General features: G+C 41.8%; 1 protein-coding gene across 2 annotated transcripts; it reads right to left on the bottom strand.

Annotated features, from left to right (window-relative positions):
• Positions 1-16,903: 16,903 nt before the first annotated feature.
• On the bottom strand, positions 16,904-25,181 carry LOC6635476 (putative leucine-rich repeat-containing protein DDB_G0290503). 2 transcript variants are annotated; one of them, XM_032440000.2, is made up of 8 exons: positions 24,697-25,181; positions 24,485-24,635; positions 22,927-24,413; positions 22,733-22,861; positions 22,563-22,670; positions 22,029-22,475; positions 17,609-21,940; positions 16,904-17,122 (listed from the first exon to the last, which is right to left on the bottom strand). In XM_032440000.2, exons 1-8 carry the CDS (start codon positions 24,733-24,735, stop codon positions 17,054-17,056), a joined length of 6,762 nt encoding a protein of 2,253 aa, XP_032295891.1. In that variant the 5' UTR covers positions 24,736-25,181; the 3' UTR covers positions 16,904-17,053. The 2 variants fall into 2 exon arrangements, with proteins under 2 accessions (XP_032295891.1, XP_002059005.2); XM_002058969.4 differs by having other exon boundaries at positions 16,904-17,128; positions 24,697-25,180.
• Positions 25,182-25,864: the final 683 nt, after the last annotated feature.

Here is a 25,864-nt window from a genome sequence, read left to right on the forward strand (position 1 = left end):
CTCCGCGCGGAACTATTACCCGAGATATTACAAAAAAAATCATCGAAAAAGTTTCGATTTTCGCACCGAACTCCATTTTGTCGATTTGGGTCAACATTTTGGATTTCCTTTTTTTTGATGCCAATCGATAGAACTATCCTTACGAGTCAAAAGGTATAACATTTTAAAATCAGACATTATTTACCCGAGATGTTAAAAAAAAATCATCGCAAAAGTTTCGATTTTCGCATAAAAACGTGGTGATTTGGAAGGTCATATCTCCGCGGGGAGCTATGTCGTTTTGGAACGTCATATCTCCGCGCGGAGCTATTACCCGAGATATTACAAAAAAAATCATCGAAAAAGTTTCGATTTTCGCACCGATCTCCATTTTGTCGATTTGGATCCAAATTTTGGATTTTCTTTTTTTTGATGCCAATCGATAGAATTGATCCTTACGAGTCAAAAATGGTATAAAATTCCTAAATCTGACATTATTTGACGGAAATATTTCAAAATATCATCATAAAGGTTGACTTTACGAACTAATGGTTTTTTTGACTTTAACATTTTTGAACCCATCGATGATTGATTTCTTTGAATGCCAATTGATGGTAGGGATCCGTACGCATTCAAAAAGGGAAACATTTTAAAATCAGACATTATTTACCCGAGATATTAAAAAAAAATCATCGAAAAAGTTTCGATTTTCGCAAAAAAACGTGGTGATTTGGAAGGTCATATCTCCGCGGGGAGTTATGTCGTTTTGGAACGTCATATCTCCGCGCGGAGTTATGTCGTTTTGGAACGTCATATCTCCGCGAGGAGTTATGTCGTTTTGGAACGTCATATCTCCGCGCGGAGTTATGTCGTTTTGGAACGTCATATCTCCGCGCGGAACTATTACCCGAGATATTACAAAAAAATAATCATCGAAAAAGTTTCGACTTTCGCACCGATCTCCATTTTGTCGATTTGGGTCAAAATTTTGGATTTCCTTATTTTGATGCCAATCGATAGAACTGATCCTTACGAGTCAAAAATGGTATAAAATTCCTAAATCGAACAATTTTTGACGGAAATATTCCAAAATATCATCAACTAATGGTTTTTTTGTCTTGAACATTTTTGAACCCATCAATGATTGATTTCTTTGAATGCCAGTTGATGGTAGGGATCCGTACGCATTCAAAAAGGTATACCATTTTTAAATCAGACATTATTTACCCGAGATATTAAAAAAAAATCATCGAAAAAGTTTCGATTTTCGCAAAAAAACGTGGTGATTTGGAAGGTCATATCTCCGCGGGGAGTTATGTCGTTTTGGAACGTCATATCTCCGCGCGGAGCTATGTCGTTTTGGAACGTCATATCTCCGCGAGGAGTTATGTCGTTTTGGAACGTCATATCTCCGGAGGAGTTATGTCGTTTTGGAACGACATATCTCCGCGAGGAGTGGTGATTTGGAAGGTCATATCTCCGCGGGGAGTTATGTCGTTTTGGAACGTCATATCTCCGCGCGGAGTTATGTCGTTTTGGAACGTCATATCTCCGCGCGGAGTTATGTCGTTTTGGAACGTCATATCTCCGCGCGGAACTATTACCCGAGATATTACAAAAAAATAATCATCGAAAAAGTTTCGACTTTCGCACCGATCTCCATTTTGTCGATTTGGGTCAAAATTTTGGATTTCCTTTTTTTGATGCCAATCGATAGAACTGATCCTTACGAGTCAAAAATGGTATAAAATTCCTAAATCGGACATTATTTGACGGAAATATTCCAAAATATCATCAAAATGGTTGACGTTACGAACTAATGGTTTTTTTGTCTTGAACATTTTTGAACCCATCAATGATTGATTTCTTTGAATGCCAGTTGATGGTAGGGATCCGTACGCATTCAAAAAGGTATAACATTTTAAAATCAGACATTATTTACCCGAGATATTAAAAAAAAATCATCGAAAAAGTTTCGATTTTCGCAAAAAAACGTGGTGATTTGGAAGGTCATATCTCCGCGGGGAGTTATGTCGTTTTGGAACGTCATATCTCCGCGCGGACCTATGTCGTTTTGGAACGTCATATCTCCGCGAGGAGTTATGTCGTTTTGGAACGTCATATCTCCGGAGGAGTTATGTCGTTTTGGAACGTCATATCTCCGCGAGGAGTGGTGATTTGGAAGGTCATATCTCCGCGGGGAGTTATGTCGTTTTGGAACGTCATATCTCCGCGCGGAGTTATGTCGTTTTGGAACGTCATATCTCCGCGCGGAACTATTACCCGAGATATTAGAAAAAAATAATCATCGAAAAAGTTTCGACTTTCGCACCGATCTCCATTTTGTCGATTTGGGTCAAAATTTTGGATTTCCTTTTTTTGATGCCAATCGATAGAACTGATCCTTACGAGTCAAAAATGGTATAAAATTCCTAAATCGGACATTATTTGACGGAAATATTCCAAAATATCATCAAAATGGTTGACGTTACGAACTAATGGTTTTTTTGTCTTGAACATTTTTGAACCCATCGATGATTGATTTCTTTGAATGCCAATTGATGGTAGGGATCCGTACGCATTCAAAAAGGTATAACATTTTAAAATCAGACATTATTTACCCGAGATATTAAAAAAAAATCATCGAAAAAGTTTCGATTTTCGCAAAAAAATGTGGTGTTTTGGAAGGTCATATCTCCGCGGGGAGTTATGTCGTTTTGGAACGTCATATCTCCGCGCGGAGTTATGTCGTTTTGGAACGTCATATCTCCGCGCGGAGCTATGTCGTTTTGGAACGTCCTATCTCCGCGAGGAGTTATGTCGTTTTGGAACGTCATATCTCCGTGCGGAGTTATGTCGTTTTGGAACGTCATATCTCCGCGCGGAGTTATGTCGTTTTGGAACGTCATATCTCCGCGAGGAGTGGTGATTTGGAAGGTCATATCTCCGCGGGGAGTTATGTCGTTTTGGAACGTCATATTTCCGCGCGGAGTTATGTCGTTTTGGAACGTCATATCTCCGCGCGGAACTATTACCCGAGATATTACAAAAAAATAATCATCGAAAAAGTTTCGACTTTCGCACCGATCTCCATTTTGTCGATTTGGGTCAAAATTTTGGATTTCCTTTTTTTGATGCCAATCGATAGAACTGATCCTTACGAGTCAAAAATGGTATAAAATTCCTAAATCGGACATTATTTGACGGAAATATTCCAAAATATCATCAAAAAGGTTGACTTTACGATCTAATGGTTTTTTTGTCTTGAACATTTTTGAACCCATCGATGATTGATTTCTTTGAATGCCAATTGATGGTAGGGATCCGTACGCATTCAAAAAGGTATAACATTTTAAAATCAGACATTATTTACCCGAGATATTAAAAAAAAATCATCGAAAAAGTTTCGATTTTCGCAAAAAAACGTGGTGTTTTGGAAGGTCATATCACCGCGGGGAGTTATGTCGTTTTGGAACGTCATATCTCCCCAGGGAGTGATGTCGTTTTGGAACGTCATATCTCCGCGCGGAGTTATGTCGTTTTGGAACGTCATATCTCCGCGACGAATTATGTCGTTTTGAAACGTCATATCTCCGCGAGGAATTATGTCGTTTTGGAACGTCATATATCCGCGCGGAGTTATGTCGTTTTGGAACGTCATATCTCCGCGGCTGGCTATTACCCGAGATACTACAAGAAAAAATCATCGAAAAAGTTTCGATTTTCGCACCGATCTCCATTTTGTCGATTTGGGTCAAAATTTTGGATTTCCTTTTTTTGATGCCAATCGATAGAATTGATCCTTACGAGTCAAAAATGGTATAAAATTCCTAAATCGGACATTATTTTGGAAATATTCCAAAATATCATCAGAAAGGTTGACTTTACGAACTAATGGTTCTTTTGTCTTTAAAATTTTTGAACTCATCGATGATTGATTTCTTTAAATGCCAATTGATGGTAGGGATCCATACGCATTCAAAAAGGTATACCATTTTAAAATCAGACATTATTTACCCGAGATATTAAAAAAAAATCATCGAAAAAGTTTCGATTTTCGCAAAAAAACGTGGTGATTTGGAAGGTCATATCTCCCCAGGGAGTTATGTCGTTTTGGAACGTCATATCTCCCCAGGGAGTGATGTCGTTTTGGAACGTCATATCTCCGCGAGGAGCTATGTCGTTTTGGAACGTCATATCTCCGGAGGAGTTATGTCGTTTTGGAACGTCATATCTCCGCGCGGAGTTATGTCGTTTTGGAATGTCATATCTCCGCGCGGAATTATGTCGTTTTGGAACGTCATATCTCCGCGAGGAATTATGTCGTTTTGGAAGGTCATATATCCGCGCGGAGTTATGTCGTTTTGGAACGTCATATCTCCGCGAGGAGTGGTGATTTGGAAGGTCATATCTCCGCGGGGAGTTATGTCGTTTTGGAACGTCATATCTCCGCGCGGAGTTATGTCGTTTTGGAACGTCATATCTCCGCGCGGAACTATTACCCGAGATATTACAAAAAAATAATCATCGAAAAAGTTTCGACTTTCGCACCGATTTCCATTTTGTCGATTTGGGTCAAAATTTTTGATTTCCTTTTTTTGATGCCAATCGATAAAACTGATCCTTACGAGTCAAAAATGGTATAAAATTCCTAAATCGGACATTATTTGACGGAAATATTCCAAAATATCATCAAAATGGTTGACTTTACGAAGTAATGGTTTTTTTGTCTTGAACATTTTTGAACGCATCGATGATTGATTTCTTTGAATGCCAATTGATGGTAGGGATCCGTACGCATTCAAAAAAGTATAACATTTTAAAATCAGACATTATTTACCCGAGATATTAAAAAAAAATCATCGAAAAAGTTTCGATTTTCGCAAAAAAACGTGGTGATTTGCAAGGTCATATCTCCGCGGGGAGTTATGTCGTTTTGGAACGTCATATCTCCGCGAGGAGCTATGTCGTTTTGGAACGTCATATCTCCGCGCGGCGTTATGTCGTTTTGGAACGTCATATCTCCGCGGGGAGTTATGTCGTTTTGGAACGTCATATCTCCGCGCGGAGTTATGTCGTTTTGGAACGTCATATCTCCGCGCGGAGTTATGTCGTTTTGGACCGTCATATCTCTGCGCGGAGTTATGTCGTTTTGGAACGTCATATCTCCGCGGCTGGCTATTACCCGAGATACTACAAGAAAAAATCATCGAAAAAGTTTCGATTTTCGCACCGATCTCCATTTTGTCGATTTGGGTCAAAATTTTGGATTTCCTTTTTTTGATGCCAATCGATAGAATTGATCCTTACGAGTCAAAAATGGTATAAAATTCCTAAATCGGACATTATTTTGGAAATATTCCAAAATATCATCAGAAAGGTTGACTTTACGAACTAATGGTTCTTTTGTCTTTAAAATTTTTGAACTCATCGATGATTGATTTCTTTAAATGCCAATTGATGGTAGGGATCCATACGCATTCAAAAAGGTATAACATTTTAAAATCAGACATTATTTACCCGAGATATTAAAAAAAAATCATCGAAAAAGTTTCGATTTTCGCAAAAAAACGTGGTGATTTGGAAGGTCATATCTCCCCAGGGAGTTATGTCGTTTTGGAACGTCATATCTCCCCAGGGAGTGATGTCGTTTTGGAACGTCATATCTCCGCGCGGAGTTATGTCGTTTTGGAACGTCATATCTCCGCGACGAATTATGTCGTTTTGAAACGTCATATCTCCGCGAGGAATTATGTCGTTTTGGAACGTCATATATCCGCGCGGAGTTATGTCGTTTTGGAACGTCATATCTCCGCGCGGAGTTATGTCGTTTTGGAACGTAATATCTTCGCGCGGAGTTATGTCGTTTTGAAACGTCAAATCTCCGCGCGGAGTTATGTCGTTTTGAAACGTCAAATCTCCGCGCGGAGTTATGTCGTTTTGAAACGTCAAATCTCCGCGCGGAGTTATGTCGTTTTGGAACGTCATATCTCCGCGAGGAATTATGTCGTTTTGGAAGGTCATATATCCGCGCGGAGTTATGTCGTTTTATAACGTCATATCTCCGCGAGGAGTGGTGATTTGGAAGGTCATATCTCCGCGGGGAGTTATGTCGTTTTGGAACGTCATATCTCCGCGCGGAGTTATGTCGTTTTGGAACGTCATATCTCCGCGCGGAGTTATGTCGTTTTGGAACACGAGGATCCGCGCGGATATATGACGTTCCAAAACGACATAACTCCCCGCGGAGATATGACGTTCCAAAACGACATAACTCCGCGCGGAGATATGACGTTCCAAAACGACATAACTCCATGCGGAGATATGACGTTCCAAAACGACATAACTCCGCGCGGAGATTTGACGTTTCAAAACGACATAACTCCGCGCGAAGATATTACGTTCCAAAACGACATAACTCCGCGCAGAGATATGACGGTCCAAAACGACATAACTCCGCGCGGAGATATGACGTTCCAAAACAACATAACTCCGCGCGGAGATATGACGTTCCAAAACGACATAACTCCCCGCGGAGATATGACGTTCCAAAACGACATAACGCCGCGCGGAGATATGAAGTTCCAAAACGACATAGCTCCTCGCGGAGATATGACGTTCCAAAACGACATAACTCCCCGCGGAGATATGACCTTGCAAATCACCACGTTTTTTTGCGAAAATCGAAACTTTTTCGATGATTTTTTTTTAATATCTCGGGTAAATAATGTCTGATTTTAAAATGTTATACTTTTTTGAATGCGTACGGATCCCTACCATCAATTGGCATTCAAAGAAATCAATCATCGATGGGTTCAAAAATGTTCAAGACAAAAAAACCATTACTTCGTAAAGTCAACCATTTTGATGATATTTTGGAATATTTCTGTCAAATAATGTCCGATTTAGGAATTTTATACCATTTTTGACTCGTAAGGATCAGTTCTATCGATTGGCATCAAAAAAAGGAAATCCAAAATTTTGACCCAAATCGACAAAATGGAGATCGGTGCGAAAGTCGAAACTTTTTCGATGATTATTTTTTTGTAATATCTCGGGTAATAGTTCCGCGCGGAGATATGACGTTCCAAAACGACATAACTCCGCGCGGAGATATGACGTTCCAAAACGACATAACTCCCCGCGGAGATATGACCTTCCAAATCACCACTCCTCGCGGAGATATGACGTTCCAAAACGACATAACTCCGCGCGGATATATGACCTTCCAAAACGACATAATTCCTCGCGGAGATATGACGTTCCAAAACGACATAACTCCGCGCGGAGATATGACGTTCCAAAACGACATAACTCCGCGCGGAGATATGACGTTCCAAAACGACATAACTCCGCGCGGAGATATGACGTTCCAAAACGACATAACTCCTCGCGGAGATATGACGTTCCAAAACGACATAACTCCGCGCGGAGATATGACGTTCCAAAACGACATAGCTCCTCGCGGAGATATGACGTTCCAAAACGACATAACTCCGCGCGGAGATATGACGTTCCAAAACGACATAACTCCCCGCGGAGATATGACCTTCCAAAACACCACGCTTTTTTGCGAAAATCGAAACTTTTTCGATGATTTTTTTTTAATATCTCGGGTAAATAATGTCTGATTTTAAAATGTTATACCTTTTTGAATGCGTACGGATCCCTACCATCAATAGGCATTCAAAGAAATCAATCATAGATGGGTTCAAAAATGTTCAAGACAAAAAAACCATTAGTTCGTAAAGTTAACCTTTTTGATGATATTTTGGAATATTTCCGTCAAATGATGTCCGATTTAGGAATTTTATACCATTTTTGACTCGTAAGGATCAGTTCTATCGATTGGCATCAAAAAAAGGAAATCCAAAATTTTGACCCAAATCGACAAAATGGAGATCGGTGCGAAAATCGAAACTTTTTCGATGATTATTTTTTTGTAATATCTCGGGTAATAGTTCCGCGCGGAGATATGACGTTCCAAAACGTCATAACTCCGCGCAGAGATATGACGTTCCAAAACGACATAACTCCCCGCGGAGATATGACGTTCCAAAACGACATAACTCCCCGCGGAGATATGACCTTCCAAATCACCACTCCTCGCGGAGATATGACGTTATAAAACGACATAACTCCGCGCGGATATATGACCTTCCAAAACGACATAATTCCTCGCGGAGATATGACGTTCCAAAACGACATAATTCCGCGCGGAGATATGACGTTCCAAAACGACATAACTCCGCGCGGAGATATGACGTTCCAAAACGACATAACTCCTCGCGGAGATATGACGTTCCAAAACACCACGTTTTTTTGCGAAAATCGAAACTTTTTCGATGATTATTTTTTTGTAATATCTCGGGTAATAGTTCCGCGCGGAGATATGACGTTCCAAAACGACATAACTCCGCGCGGAGATATGACGTTCCAAAACGACATAACTCCCCGCGGAGATATGACCTTCCAAATCACCACTCCTCGCGGAGATATGACGTTCCAAAACGACATAACTCCGCGCGGATATATGACCTTCCAAAACGACATAATTCCTCGCGGAGATATGACGTTCCAAAACGACATAACTCCGCGCGGAGATATGACGTTCCAAAACGACATAACTCCGCGCGGAGATATGACGTTCCAAAACGACATAACTCCTCGCGGAGATATGACGTTCCAAAACGACATAACTCCTGCGGAGATATGACGTTCCAAAACGACATAGCTCCTCGCGGAGATATGACGTTCCAAAACGACATAACTCCGCGCGGAGATATGACGTTCCAAAACGACATAACTCCCCGCGGAGATATGACCTTCCAAAACGACATAACTCCCCGCGGAGATATGACCTTCCAAAACACCACGTTTTTTTGCGAAAATCGAAACTTTTTCGATGATTTTTTTTTAATATCTCGGGTAAATAATGTCTGATTTTAAAATGTTATACCTTTTTGAATGCGTACGGATCCCTATCATCAATTGGCATTCAAAGAAATCAATCATAGATGGGTTCAAAAATGTTCAAGACAAAAAAACCATTAGTTCGTAAAGTCAACCTTTTTGATGATATTTTGGAATATTTCCGTCAAATAATGTCCGATTTAGGAATTTTATACCATTTTTGACTCGTAAGGATCAGTTCTATCGATTGGCATCAAAAAAAGGAAATACAAAATTTTGACCCAAATCGACAAAATGGAGATCGGTGCGAAAGTCGAAACTTTTTCGATGATTATTTTTTTGTAATATCTCGGGTAATAGTTCCGCGCGGAGATATGACGTTCCAAAACGACATAACTCCGCGCGGATATATGACGTTCCAAAACGACATAATTCCTCGCGGTGATATGATTTAGGAATTTCATACCATTTTTGACTCGTAAGGATCAGTTCTATCGATTGGCATCAAAAAAAGGAAATCCAAAATTTTGACCCAAATCGACAAAATGGAGATCGGTGCGAAAGTCGAAACTTTTTCGATGATTATTTTTTTCTAATATCTCGGGTAATAGTTCCGCGCGGAGATATGACGTTCCAAAACGACATAACTCCGCGCGGAGATATGACGTTCCAAAACGACATAACTCCCCGCGGAGATATGACGTTCCAAAACGACATAACTCCCCGCGGAGATATGACCTTCCAAATCACCACTCCTCGCGGAGATATGACGTTCCAAAACGACATAACTCCGCGCGGAGATATGACGTTCCAAAACGAACTATTACCCGAGATATTACAAACAAAAAATCATCGAAAAAGTTTCGATTTTCGCACCGATCTCCATTTTGTCGATTTGGGTCAAAATTTTGGATTTCCTTTTTTTGATGCCAATCGATAGAATTGATCCTTACGAGTCAGAAATGGTATAAAATTCATAAATCGGACATTATTTGACGGAAATATTCCAAAATATCATCAAAAAGGTTGACTTTTCGAACTAATGGTTTTTTGTCTTGAACATTTTTGAACCCATCGATGATTCATTTCTTTGAATGCCAATTGATGGTAGGGATCCGTACGCATTCAAAAAGGTATACCATTTTAAAATCAGACATTATTTACCCGAGATATTAAAAAAAAATCATCGAAAAAGTTTCGATTTTCGCAAAAAAAACGTGGTGATTTGGAAGGTCATATCTCCGCGGGGAGTTATGTCGTTTTGGAACGTCATATCTCCTAGCGGAGTTATGTCGTTTTGGAACGTCATATCTCCTAGCGGAGTTATGTCGTTTTGGAACGTCATATCTCCGCGCGGAGTTATGTCGTTTTGGAACGTCATATCTCCGCGCGGAGTTATGTCGTTTTGGAACGTCATATCTCCGCGCGGAGTTATGTCGTTTTGGAACGTCATATCTCCGCGCGGAGTTATGTCGTTTTGGAACGTCATATCTCCGAGCGGAGTTATGTTGTTTTGGAACGTCATATCTCCGCGGGGAGTTATGTGATTTTGGAACGTCATATCTCCGCGCGGAGCTATTACCCGAGATATTACAAAAAAAAATATTCGAAACAGTTTCGATTTTCACAAAAAAAACGTGGTGATATCTCCGCGGGGAGTTATGTCGTTTTGGAACGTCATATCTCCGCGCGGAGCTATTACCCGATATATTACAAGAAAAAATCATCGAAAAAGTTTCGATTTTCGCACCGATCTCCATTTTGTGGATTTGGGTCAAAACTTTGGATTTCCTTTTTTTATGCCAATCGATAGATTCGATCCTTACGAGTCAAAAATGGTATGAAATTCCTAAATCGGACATTATTTGACGGAAATATTCCAAAATATCATCAAAAAAGTTGACTTTACGAACTAATGGTTTTTTTGTCTTGAACATTTTTAAACCCATCGATGATTGATTTCTTTGAATGCAAATTGATGGTAGGGATCCATACGCATTCAAAAAAGTATAACATTTTAAAATCAGACATTATTTACCCGAGATATTAAAAAAAAATCATCGAAAAAGTTTCGATTTTCGCAAAAAAACGTGGTGATTTGGAAGGTCATATCTCCGCGGGGAGTTATGTCGTTTTGGAACGTCATATCTCCGCGCGGAGCTATTACCCGAGATATTACAAAAAAAATCATCGAAAAAGTTTCGATTTTCGCACCGATCTCCATTTTGTCGATTTGGGTCAAAACTTTGGATTTCCTTTTTTTATGCCAATCGATAGAATCGATCCTTACGAGTCAAAAATGGTATGAAATTCCTAAATCGGACATTATTTGACGGAAATATTCCAAAATATCATCAAAAAGGTTGACTTTACGAACTAATGGTTTTTTGTCTTTAACATTTTTGAGCTCATCGATGATTAATTTCTTTGAATGCCAATTGATGGTCGGGATCCGTACGCATTCAAAAAGGTATAACATTTTAAAATCAGACATTATTTACCCGAGATATTAAAAAAAAATCATTGAAAAAGTTTCGATTTTCGCAAAAAAACGTGGTGATATGGAAGGTCATATCTCCGCGGGGAGTTATGTCGTTTTGGAACGTCATATCTCCGCGGGGAATTATGTGATTTTGGAACGTCATATCTCCGCGCGGAGCTATTACCCGAGATATTACAAGAAAAAATCATCGAAAAAGTTTCGATTTTCGCACCGATCTCCATTTTGTAGATTTGGGTCAAAACTTTGGATTTCCTTTTTTTATGCCAATCGATAGAATTGATCCTTACGAGTCAAAAATGGTATAAAATTCATAAATCGGACATTATTTGACGGAAATATTCCAAAATATCATCAAAAAGGTTGACTTTACGAACTAATGTTTATTTTGTCTTTAACATTTTTGAACCCATCGATGATTAGTTTCTTTGAATGCCAATTGATGGTAGGGATCCGTACGCATTCAAAAAGGTATAACATTTTAAAATCAGAATTTATTTACCCGAGATATTAAAAAAAAATCATCGAAAAAGTTTAGATTTTCGCAGAAAAACGCGGTGATTTGGAAGGTCATATCTCCGCGGGGAGTTATGTCGTTTTGGAACGTCATATCTCCGCGCGGAGTTATGTCGTTTTGGAAAGTCATATCTCCGCGCGGAGTTATGTCGTTTTGGAACGTCATATCTCCGGAGGAGTTATGTCTTTTTGGAACGTCGTATCTCCGGAGAAGTTATTTCGTTTTGGAACGTCATATCTCCGCGAAGAGTTATGTCGTTTTGGAACGTCATATCTCCGCGCGGAGTTATGTCGTTTTGGAACGTCATATCACCGCGCGGAGTTATGTCGTTTTGGAACGTCATATCTCCGCATGGAGGTTTGTCGTTTTGGAACGTAATATCTTCGCGCGGAGTTATGTCGTTTTGGAACGTAATATCTCCGCGCGGAGGTATTCCCCGAGATATTACAAAAAAAATCATCGAAAAAGTTTCGATTTTCGCACCGATCTCCATTTTGTCGATTTGGGTCAAAATTTTGGATTTCCTTTTCTTGATGCTAATCGATAGAACTGATCCTTACGAGTCAAAAATGGTATAAAATTCCTAAATCGGACATTATTTGACGGAAATATTCCAAAATATCATCAAAAAAGTTGACTTTACGAACTAATGTTTATTTTGTCTTTAACATTTTTAAACCCATCGATGATTCATTTCTTTGAATGCCAATTGATGCTAGGGATCCGTACGCATTCAAAAAGGTATAACATTTTAAAATCAGACATTATTTACCCGAGATATTAAAAAAAAATCATCGAAAAAGTTTCGATTTTCGCAAAAAAACGTGGTGATTTGGAAGGTCATATCTCCGCGGGGAGTTATGTCGTTTTGGAACGTCATATCTCCGCGCGGAGTTATGTCGTTTTGGAACGTCATATCTAAGCGAGGAGTAATGTCGTTTTGGAACGTCATATCTCCGCGGGGAGTTATGTCGTTTTGGAACGTCATATCTCCGCGCGGAACTATTACCCGAAATATTACAAAAAAAAATCATCGAAAAAGTTTCGATTTTCGCACCGATCTCCATTTTGTCGATTTGGGTCAAAATTTTGGATTTCCTTTTTTTGATGCCAATCGATAGAATCGATCCTTACGAGTCAAAAATGGTATGAAATTCCTAAATCGGACATTATTTGACGGAAATATTCCAAAATATCATCAAAAAAGTTGACTTTACGAACTAATGGTTTTTTTGTCTTGAACATTTTTAAACCCATCGATGATTGATTTCTTTGAATGCAAATTGATGGTAGGGATCCATACGCATTCAAAAAAGTATAACATTTTAAAATCAGACATTATTTACCCGAGATATTAAAAAAAAATCATCGAAAAAGATTCGATTTTCGCAAAAAAACGTGGTGATTTGGAAGGTCATATCTCCGCGGGGAGTTATGTCGTTTTGGAACGTCATATCTCCGCGAGGAGTTATGTCGTTTTGGAACGTCATATCTCCGCGCGGAGTTATGTCGTTTTGGAACGTCATATCTCCGCGAGGAGTTATATCGTTTCGGAACGTCATATCTCCGCGCGGAGTTATGTCGTTTTGGAACGTCATATCTCCGCGAGGAGTTATGTCGTCTCGGAACGTCATATCTCCGCGCGGAGTTATGTTGTTTTGGAACGTCATATCTCCGCGCGGAGTTATGTCGTTCTGGAACGTCATATCTCCGCGCGGAGGTATTACCCGAGTTATTACAAAAAAAATCATCGCAAAAGTTTCGATTTTCGCAAAAAAACGTGGTTATTTGGAAGGTCATATCTCCGCGGGGAGTTATGTCGTTTTGGAACGTCATATCTCCGCGCGGAGCTATGTCGTTTTGGAACGTCATATCTCCGCGCGGAGTTATGTCGTTCTGGAACGTCATATCTCCGCGCGGAGGTATTACCCGAGATATTACAAAAAAATATCATCGAAAAAGTTTCGATTTTCGCACCGATCTCCATTTTGTCGATTTGGGTCAAAATTTGGATTTCCTTTTTTTGATGCCAATCGATAGAACTGATCCTTACGAGTTGAAAATGGCATAAAATTCCTAAATCGGACATTATTTGACGGAAATATTCCAAAATATCATCAAAAAGGTTGACTTTACGTACTAATGGTTTTTTTGTCTTTAAAATTTTTGAACCCATCGATGATTAATTTCTTTGAATGCCAATTGATGGTAGGGATCCGTAGGCATTCAAAAAGGTATAACATTTTAAAATCAGACATTATTTACCCGAGATATTAAAATAAAATCATCGCAAAAGTTTCGATTTTCGCAAAAAAACGTGGTGATTTGGAAGGTCATATCTCCGCGGGGAGTTATGTCGTTTTGGAACGTCATATCTCCGCGCGGAGTTGTGTCGTTTTGGAACGTCATATCTCCGCGGGGAGTTATGTCGTTTTGGAACGTAATATCTTCGCGCGGAGTTATGTCGTTTTGGAACGTGAAATATTCCAAAATATCATCAAAAAGGTTGACTTTACGAACTAATGGTTTTTTTGTCTTGAACATTTTTAAACCCATCGATGATTGATTTCTTTGAATGCAAATTGATGGTAGGGATCCATACGCATTCAAAAAGGTATAACATTTTAAAATCAGACATTATGTACCTGAGATATTAAAAAAAAATCATCGAAAAAGATTCGATTTTCGCAAAAAAACGTGGTGATTTGAAAGGTCATATCTCCGCGGGGAGTTATGTCGTTTTGGAACGTCATATCTGCGCGAGGAGTTATGTCGTTTTGGAACGTCATATTTCCGCGCGGAGTTATGTCGTTTTGGAACGTCATATCTCCGCGAGGAGTTATGTCGTTTCGGAACGTCATATCTCCGCGCGGAGTTATGTTGTTTTGGAACGTCATATCTCCGCGCGGAGTTATGTTGTTTTGGAACGTCATATCTCCGCGCGGAGTTATGTCGTTCTGGAACGTCATATCTCCGCGCGGAGGTATTACCCGAGTTATTACAAAAAAAATCATCGCAAAAGTTTCGATTTTCGCAAAAAAACGTGGTGATTTGGAAGGTCATATCTCCGCGGGGAGTTATGTCGTTTTGGAACGTCATATCTCCGCGCGGAGCTATGTCGTTTTGGAACGTCATATCTCCGCGCGGAGTTATGTCGTTTTGGAACGTAATATCTTCGCGCGGAGTTATGTCGTTTTGGAACGTCAAATCTCCGCGGGGAGTTATGTCGTTTTGGAACGTCATATCTCCGCGCGGAGTTATGTCGTTTTGGAACGTAATATCTCCGCGCGGAGTTATGTCGTTTTGGAAAGTCAAATCTCCGCGCGGAGTTATGTCGTTTTGGAACGTCAAATCTCCGCGCGGAGTTATGTCGTTTTGGAACGTTATATCTCCGCATGGAGTTATGTCGTTTTGGGACGTCATATCTCCGCGCGGAGTTATGTCGTTTTGGAACGTCATATCTCCGCGCGGAGATATTACAAAAAAAAAAATCATCGAAAAAGTTTCGATTTTCGCACCGATCTCCATTTTGTAGATTTGGGTCAAAATTTTGGATTTACTTTTTTTGATGCCAATCGATAGAATTGATCCTTACGAGTCAAAAATGGTATAAAATTCTTAAATCGGACATTATTTGACGGAAATATTCCAAAATATCATCAAAAAGGTTGACTTTACGAACTAATGGTTTTTTCGTCTTGAACATTTTTGAACCCATCGATGATTGATTTCTTTGAATGCCAATTGATGGTAGGGATCCGTACGCATTCAAAAAGGTATAACATTTTAAAATCAGATATTATTTACCTCTCCGCGCGGAGTTATGTCGTTTTGGAACGTCATATCTCCGCGCGGAGTTATGTCGTTTTGGAACGTCATATCTCCGCGCGGAGTTATGTCGTTTTGGAACGTCATATCTCCGCGCGGAGTTATGTCGTTTTGGAGCGTAATATCTCCGCGCGGAGTTATGTCGTTTTGGAACGTCATATCTCCGCGCGGAGTTATGTCGTTTTGGAACGTCATATCTCTGCGCGGAGTTATGTCGTTTTGGAACGTCATATCTCTGCGCGGAGTTATGTCGTTTTGGAACGTCATATCTCCGCGCGGAGTTATGTCGTTTTGGAACGTCATATCTCCGCGCGGAGCTATTACCCGAGATATTACAAAAAAAAAAAAATCATCGAAAAAGTTTCGATTTTCGCACCGATCTCCATTTTGTCGATTTGGATCAAAATTTTGGATTTCCTTTTTTTTGATGCCAATCGATAGAACTGATATCCTTACGAGTCAAAAATGGTATAAAATTCCTAAATCGGACATTATTTGACGGAAATATTCCAAAATATCATCAAAAAGGTTGACTTTACGAACTAATGGTTTTTTCGTCTTGAACATTTTTGAACCCATCGATGATTGATTTCTTTGAATGCCAATTGATGGTAGGGATCCGTACGCATTCAAAAAGGTATAACATTTTAAAATCAGACATTAATTACCTGAGATATTAAAAAAATCATCGAAAAAGATTCGATTTTCGCACCGATCTCCATTTTGTCGATTTGGGTCAAAACTTTGGATTTCCTTTTTTTATGCCAATCGATAGAATTGATAACCTTACGAGTCAAAAATGGTATAAAATTCCTAAATCGGACATTATTTGACGGAAATATTCCAAAATATCAAAAAAGGTTGACATTACGAACTAATGGTTTTTTTGTCTTTAACATTTTTGAACCCATCGATGATTAATTTCTTTGAATGCCAATTGATCGTAGGGTACGCATTCAAAAAGGTATAACATTTTAAAATCAGACATTATTTATTTATCAGTATTTGAAAGTTTGGGTTAACAAACATTTGATGAATATATTTTTAAATAATTGAACGAAGATAAACATTAAATATTTACACAAATATAAAAACTTTATAAACAAATATGAATAATTGATGAACAAAGATTATAAATATTAAAACAAATTACAAATATTTGTTGAAAAAAAAAAAAACAGAATCCTATAAGTGTAAAAACCAGGCGTCAATAATGTTCAACTTTTCGTTCGGTTTTTTTTTCTTCGGTCGATTTAAAATTATAAATATTTTATGAAAATTTATAACAAAAATCCGCAGCAAAATCTGTATTCAGTTTAATCCAGGCTGCGTTGAAAATGTTCGGCCTTGCGGCCTGTTTTCTTAGGATCGATGGACAGCACAGTCTGTGACTTGAATTTCCGAAAATGCCATTGTAAAGTATGCACGCACATATAAAATATAGAATGGAAATCGTTATAGATGTGTGAGTATAATGCTGACAAGCCGAGAGTGCCCGACTAGTAAATACTCTGTACTTGTTTCAGAATTGCGCAATTCAATTTAAAGGAAGTTTAAGTTTAAAAAGTTATTTTTTTGCGCCCAGCTGCGATATGCTATGCTATAAAAGAACCTGCTTAGTGAATATGAAAATCTACAATGGTAAAAACTACATTCCAGATTACATATCAGTCGGTTGAGATCGACGCCCTCTTCCAGAAAAAGGAACAGACGGATTGGAGACAGCTTTAACGACTCTTCTGTAAGTGATTTGAAAAACTAACATGATAAACTCTGCACTATCCTCCTTCCATCTCTTACATACTTTGGAGCCGAAACACTTTCAAGAGCCCGACTTGCACGGATCTATGGGGCATCACTGACTGACTTACCATCCCGATGGTCGATTGTTGTTTGGCCTTCATTTGGCCACATTGCTCCTGCAGCTGCTCACATTTGGTCTGTAGATGCTCCATTCTGTCGCGATCTTGTTCAATCTTTCTGTGCATAACACTTATGCGATGCAAATAGTTTGCCCTCTCTAGTACCAGACCCTCGTTGGAGAAGCGCATGTCAGACAGGTCCTTTCTCAATTTGGCCAACTTGACCTCCAGGCTCTTGACGATGCGGCGAGTATTATACTCTCGCTGCGCGATCCCTCGGCCCTCCGATTGCAACTTGCCAAGGCGACCATGTAGGTGGCCGATCACCAGATTCTGGCGCAATCGCAGGGTGTTAAGCTCCTGAAGCGTACTGTCCAGCTTCTTCTGGGCCACGTTGTAGACTTTAGATTCGGTAGCCATTTGCTTTTTGAATTCTGCGAGCGAATCTTCATTTTCACAGAGTTGTTGCAACAGCTCGGCCGAGTGCAACTTCTGCAGTTGAATCGCCTCGTTGAGGTCACCCACTTGAAGTGTTAGACGCATTATTTCATTATCGGTGAGCGCCAGCTTAGCTTGCAGGCTGTGCAGTTCAAACTGGGCCAGGTGGAGCGAGTTCTCTAGACGCCTTATATCGCATACAGATGCCGTATATTCATCCATGGAGCGCGCGTGCTGCTGCCGAAATGTGGCTAGCTCCCGCTCGGCACATTTAGCCTGTTCCTTGTAGGCTTTCACTTCCTTCTGCAGAGTGTTCTTTTCTTGCCGCAATGCGGCCAGGTGCTCCTTGTGCTTGACTAGCGCACGCCTGGCCTGCGCCAAATCGTGCGTGCTGCTGATCGGCTCCGGCGACTTCTCCACTCTTCTTTCGAAGGCGCTGATCTGAGCCTTTTGCGCTTTAAGCTGAAAGTCCTTCAGCTCTAGCTTCTTTTGTAGCTTAACAATCTCTCGTTCTATTTCCGCACGCTTCTCCTCCATCAGCTTTGTTTGGCCCTCCGTCAGAGCTAAATATTTCTCCTGCTCCTCTTTAATGTGCTCTTGCAAATTTGTCCTCTCCTGTTGGAGTGCGTCGTACTCTTGGACAACATACTCTATGCGCTGCAGCTTTTGTTCAGCCTCTGCAAGTTGTTCGAGCGGCTTCTCCAATCTCTTCTCCGCTTTATCTAGCTTCTCTACAGTGTTCGCTTGCACTTCCTGCGCATGGGCCAACTCCTGCTGAACCTTGTCGAATTGCTTTTTGAGGTCTTCCAATTGCTCCAACGTCAGCAGTTGCAGCTGCTGCAAATCATTTAGCTGACCATATGCGGTTGCCGTCTCCTGCTTTGAACTGTCCAATTTCACTTGCAGATCCAGCTGCTGTGCCTGCATTGCCTTTATATGCTCCTGGGCGCGATTCAGTTCATCTTGTACTTTGGCCTTTATCACTTGAGCCTTTTCCAACTGTTCCTGCATGCTCTCCAAACGCATTTTGTAATTGCTGAGCTTCTCGCTCATGTTTAGCTGTGCGCAGTCCTGGTCGTACATGTGCCTGCGGGCGATTTCCAGCTGCTTGACAAGCTCATCCTTGTCTTCTACCCCCGACGCAGTAGCTCTGCTGCTCCGAGCATCCTTTAATTGCTTTTCCAAGTGATCAATTCTTACCTTGTAGCTGACAATTTGCTGGGCGAGCTCCTTTTGGTGGGACGCGTGCCCAATTATTTCGTGGTAGGCGGTATTCAGTTCGTCTTCTAGTCCAGATTGATCCATTGTGACAGTTTTGGGCTTCTCCCTCAGTTTCTGCTGCGTCATTATCAATTGTTTTTGCAATTGCTCAATTGTCCTTGCCTGCTGCTCGGCATCCTTAAGCTGGACAGCGCGCTCCTTTATCTGCTGCTGTAGATTTTTAACACGCTTCTTATAGGTAGCCAGATTTTTCTCAAGCCAATCCTTATGTTCGGCGGTCAGTCGAGCTTCATTTTGGAATGCATTCGTTTCGCGTCTTCGCATCTCACCCATCTGTTCCTGCAGTAGTTCAGCATGATCTCGGTAATACCTGGCCGTCTTCACCAACTTGTGATTTACCACTTTCAGTTTCTGCACTTCTTCACGTGCGATTGTCAACTTCTCGACCAGTTTCTTTTCCTGCTGACTTGGGCAGTTGTGGCTCTGGGACATAGTCAGCTGTTCCTGTAAGTTTGCTTTTTGCTCTTGATAGCTAAGAAGCTCGCGGCCCAACTGCATATTCGCGTAGTTGGCATCTTGCAGCTCCTGCATCACCATCTCTAGCTGATCTACCAGGCCCGAAGCCAATTTGCCGTTCTTGGCACGTTCCAGTTGGCGCTGTAGATGCTCCACCTTCTGTTGATACTGGGTGACGGCTCTAGCCAGTCTCAGGCGCTCCCGTTTTTGTACCTCGATCTCTTTATGCGCCTCAAACAGCTGGCACTCCATCTGCCAATCCTGATTGGATGGTTGCTGTAATTCTTCCACCAGCTGTTGGTAGTCGGTCAGATTTTCAGCTAGCCTCTGGCGTTCGCTCTGCTCCTTCTGCAGGTCCACTTGTGCGGCCTGCAGCTGCTCTTCTCTCTTCTTTAGCTGGAGCTGTAGGCCTTCCAGCTGCTGGCTCAGCCCGCTCTCGACGCTTGACGGCTGCTGGAGCCTCCCTCTGGAGCCGCCAAGCTGATCAACAGACAGTGCCGACTGCCATTGATGCTCTCTTGGTGCTTGGCTTTGCTTCAGCTGGCATTCTAAGCTTTCAACCTGTACCCGGCATACTTCCAGCTTTTCGGACAGCTGCTGATTGGCAGAATCTCGGGCATCTAGCTCTATTGCGGCAGCCTTCTGTTGTTCCAGTAACTGCACTTGCAGCTCCGATTGCTTATTAGTGCTTAGCTCTTGGCTTATAACCAGCTCCTGCTCCAAGTATTCGACGTGTTGCTGTAGCTCTGCGAAATCCCGGCCCTGCCCCACGACCACAAATGAAGTACCTTCCACAGGACATGCCTGCCTAACGCGTTGATCCATATTTGTTAGCGATACTTTCAGCTCGGTGAACATATTGGCCAAGTGTTCTAGTTCGCGATTCCGATCGTTGACCAAATCGAAGGCATCATTGAGTTTCGACTCAAGCTCCGATGAATATTGTTTGTAAGTCTCCAGCTGCTTCTCCAATCCCTTCGATTCGCCACCACGCCGGGAGACAAAGAGTCTGTGGCTCAGCTGCAGATTTTCGTTTTTCATATCGTTCAGCTCATGGCGTGCAATCCTCAGCTCCTGTTTAAGCACCGAATACTTGTCCTGCTGAATGGCCGACTGTAGCTCCTGCTCCAGCTGTTTATTTTGATCCTTAGCAGCGCTTAGCTGTTGCTGCAGCTCATCTACCAGTGTCTTTTGATTCTCCTCGTCGATCAGCTGCATCTCGTACTTGGGCAGCTTGTAGTCCGAGACTATTCGGGCAATCTGTGCGATGTGATCCATTACGTTGTTTTTGATATCGTCTAGTAATAAGGTCAGTCGGCGCTGGTGCACGACAAGCATTTGATTATCTATGACCAGGGGCATGTTGAGATTCACATTTAGGCGGACCATGCCGCATACGTAATTAATCATCTTTGCCTTGAGCCGGCCCAGCACTGAACCCAGTTTCTGGTGGTACTTGTGGAGCTCCTGCTCGTCTGAAATCTCTGACATGTCCTGCTCGGACTCCAGCTTATTGATATATGCGATCTGGTGCGTTAACTCCTGCCCGAACCAGTTGCATTCGCTAGTTTTGTAATCCAACTGTTCCTCCAGATACTTTATATAATGCTCCAACCTTAGGCGATTCTGCTGCTGATCGCTGTACTGCATCAGGCAGCTCCTGTATTCGCTGGTCAAGTGCACGCTGGTCGCCTCCAGCCCCTTGAAATCGGACATAAATTGTTCTATCTGCAGCCGCAGCTGCTCCAAGGCATTCATGCCTGTCTCTTGGCTCATTGACGACACATTGCAGATATTTTCCACTTCCAGCAGCATCTTTCGGATGTTCGTTTCGTAGGCACTCAACGCATCCATCGTCGCCGGCATTGTGCTTTGCAATTGCGTGTTTAGGGTATCCAGACATCTGTAGTTGGCCACAAAATGGACGAGTTGTTTGCGCAACTGATGGAAAACGTCGCCGGGCTCATCGTCTGGCTCGACGGCTAGATTGTTGTAATCGGCTAATATTTGGAGCATTTCGGCGGCGAACGCGTTCTGGGCTTGAATCTGTTGCTGGTACAGAGCCATGGGATCTTGATCCAGTTGCACCGATCGCCCTACGAACGCCGGCTGCTCGTCCCTCTGATTATGCGATGCCGTCAAGCAGGCGGCTTGCTCCACGTTCAGCTGCTTATAGTAAAGATGGACAGGATTGGGTTTCCTATTAGCTAACAGGCTTGGCTTGACCTATGTCTACTTGTCGATTATCACATACCGTTTCATTGGCTGGCAAAGTCTGGTTATGCGATTCATACTTTGCGGCCATCTGGTCCATGGTATACTCAATAAGGCCAAAGAGCGTTGGTATCGAATCGTCGTTCAGTGGCAGTTCCGGCATCTCCACGTTGTGCGTCCGAATAAGCCCCAAAACATTTTGCTTGAATCTCATGCGTTCGTTCTCCGCAGAAGCTAATGCCTCCACCAAATCGTTTCGCTTAGCCGATTGTGATTTCTCTTCCGTGCTAACACCAATATCGTCCGTGGTGTCATTCAGCTCAAAACTGCCTCTGCGCAGGCGCATCTTTAGCGCTTCGCAGTCTGAGCGTAGACCTTCCAGCGTACGCTCCCTGTCCATCACGATCCCGTCCGCACTGTCCACGAGGTCCTGCAGTTCGTGAATGCGTTCCAAGTACGACTGTGCGTTCGAGTCGGACACTTGCATCTAAATCAAGAACGAGATTCCATTAGCTCCGGATTAAACACAATGATTGACAGCTTTAATATCGAAGTAAAAGGAATATTGGCTTACCTTCTTGGTTAGCTCATCGTTGCTAGTTTGTAAGGCTCTTATATGATCTTTAAGCAGTTCAATGAGCGTATCCTTGTCTACGTTCCTATTCATCATGTCCAATTGTAGCTGATTGAATGAGTGTTATAATGGTATTTCATAATTGGGTTAATATATTTTATTTTGCCTACTATTTCATTTTCGATGAAACCCTCTGCATTCTCGTCCGCGCTGCGATATTTTGAACTGGAAGAATTCCCCAGTTCCTTTTTATTCGACTGCACCAAGGTATTGCTTGCTTTGGCTTCAAGCTGTTCGTTCTTTGGAGCGAATTACACGAGTTATCAAGGATTCGAATGGATCATCATTATAAAGAGAAACTCACGTTGTTATTATCGCCAACGCATTTCTCGTCCTCGTCCTCCTCCTCGCTAGATCGCAAGGAATCTGTATCGATGGTGGCCAACGTGTATATATTATAAAGAATGCTGGGCTCCGATTGAGAGGAACCTTTTTCGCGGAACAGAGCTACCCTAGACTTGGAATACGTTTTTGTCGGCATCTTTTCATTTGGCTGGTTATCAATCAGAACGTCTCTCTCCGTTCTAATGCTATTGTTGCTGCCAAGCAGATCCTTGCCTGGAGGCGCGTTTTCATATGGGTCTTTATCCATCAAACAGTACTTCTCTTCGGTATCGACACCTGAACTGCTGCTGGTGGGCAGAGGAGGGACGTCAGCCTGGTTGGCGAAGGTGCGCCAAGAACGGCTGTGTTTACGTAGAAGCCTGGTCGGGGTCAACGAACTGTTTTCTGGTAAATTGCATTCATGGATGCTTTCCTCGACAGCTTTGTTATCCTTGTAATCGGGTTCTCGTCCTCCGGCGGCTTCGTCTAATACGTAATCGGCTTCTCCACTCGCCTCATTATCAGGGCTATGCTCTTCTGTGGCTTCGTTCTCGATATGATCGGGCTCATTTTCAAAATTCTCTTCTTCAGTTTGAGATTTCTGTGGTTCAGGCGTCTCGTCTAGAATATTGGGTTCATTTTCATATGCTTCGGCGTCCTCTTCGATAGAATCCGAATCCTCTTCGGCGCCCTCTGAGTAGTATTCCTCAACGGTTTTGTTCAATATATAATCGGGACTATTCAGGTATTCGGCTTGCTCGCTGGCCTCACTATCAGAGTTGTATTCCTGTACATAATCTTGTCCATTTTCATTTTCTTCGACGGCTTCTTCAAAGTATTCGGATTTTTCGTCGGCCTCATCAGAATCGAGTTCCCCGCCAGATTCTTTTTCTGTATAATCGGCTTGATTTTCATTTTCTGCGTCAGCTTCTTTCACAATGTATTCAGACACTGCGCGCGGCTCATCAGAGTTGCGTTCTTCGTTTGCCTCGTCCCCAATAAAATAGGGCACATTTTCTTCGACGGCCTCTCCCCCAATGTATTCAGATGCTTCGCCGGCCCCATCAGAGTCGCCTTCTTCGATGGCTTCGTCCTCTATATAATCGAGTTCGTTTTCATCAGCGGCCTCGCTCACACATTCTTCACCCATCACATATTCGCCGCAGCCGCAACCCGACGAATCGCTATCGCCATTATGCTCAGGAGAATCTTCTTGAAAACCGGAGGGCATCCGGGTGATGCATTCGTGCAAAAGAACTCTCGATAGATTGGACATATCTGGGATGTATCGAGTGAAGAGTTCAATACAGTTTTCAATATAATTATCTTGAAAGACACCGTCCGGAATATAGTCGATGCCGCCGTTATCGCTGGCGTATCGCCATAGAAGAGAATATACATAGGCGTAATCGCTGGCAGCGATGCTGCCATTTTGTTTTAGTTGGGGCTCGAAATTGGGAAAATTCTCTGCAAATCGGATATTATTTGTATTTGAGACTAATGCCTAATAAGGCCTAATAATGCCAGTACGTGCGCACCTTCCAAAAAATAAAGCAGTGGGCTACTTGCAGACTCTGGATTGAAGGACGACAAATATTTCACGCGGTCTGCGTATGCCGAAAAGAAAATTTCGGGCTCTAGATCATCCAAGCACACTGGAGTTGGTTCGATGAGCTCACAGTCCCTAACCTGTAAGGTATTGCTGAAATTTGTGATACACTTGGAAAACCAAAATAAGTAGAACACTTACCCATTTCAAGAGCACCTTCTTCCAAGTGGAAAGCTCCATTACACATTAAGAAATTCAGTCAAGCCCCAAAAATTTAGCTTATTAGTATGTGATTGGCTCTCACTTTAATTTCTAAAAATGCTGGAACCTTTAGAAAGATAACCGGATTAAATATTCTATGTGCTACTCCCTTGATGTGCACATTCAAAATGATAGAGAATATCCTGCTGTTGAGTTAGCTAAGGAATTGTTATGAAGTTCACTGCGTTGCCTATTTTGTTTTCTGCAAAGAGTGTTGGGTAACGTGTGCAGCCAGCGTCAAGGCTAAGGGGTGTTGGACAAGCTTTACTAATCGGTGAATATTACTTATTTTCTGGGTTAACTAAGGCTTTTTAATAAAATTGATTGTGTTGCTTGTACATGTACTAATCGATCGATTATATTTGCTTGTGAATTATAATTTAAGCAGCATTTATTTTGTTTGTACATGTTTCTCAACTGAATATTATATGGTGTTTTGGCAATATTGTCGTGGTTAATAATCCTAATGTCAAGATGTGACATTTTTTTCATGTGAATTTTTTTTTTCATTTGTTTATTTTTCAATCTAAGTATATACTTGAATATATATATTATTTTATTGATTAATATTAGTTAGAAAGCATAATTACGATGTAGTTGAAACATTACAAAGATTCTTATAAGGCATGAGTAGTTTTCGTTTTCAAATATTCGTTATTATCTGAATTGGAAAAGCGAGAATGAGCTTTTGCTGGTTAAGTTGAAATCTTTGCGTCTCTTTCTTTTGCTGGGTGCGCTTTTAAGCTACCGTAAACGTGCGTTGAATTGCAGGCCAAGGACACGCGAGTCCTTGCACATTGGCGCTTCGCAGCTTCCAGCTGAGCATATTGCCATATCCTTAACAGAGTCCTGGCGCTCGCTGGCTGCTGCTTGCTGTGCGCCTGCTGCGCTGGCTGAGTTTGAGGCGTATCTAGGCGTGGTGTCTGCTCCGTGCACGACCTTGAGAGCGGCCGGATGCTGGCTTCTGGCTGCTGAATTGAGAGGCGGTTCGCTCGCCGCATCCGCTTAATTGCTCGGCCCGGCCCGGCCCGGCCCGGCCCAGGCACGTGCGAAAGGAACAGCAAGCGAGCAGCGATAAGGGCGTCGCCAGGTCTATGCCCACCAATGG

The sequence above is a fragment of the Drosophila virilis genome, chromosome X (assembly GCF_030788295.1).
Source record: "Drosophila virilis strain 15010-1051.87 chromosome X, Dvir_AGI_RSII-ME, whole genome shotgun sequence".
NCBI classification, from domain to species: domain Eukaryota; kingdom Metazoa; phylum Arthropoda; class Insecta; order Diptera; family Drosophilidae; genus Drosophila; species Drosophila virilis.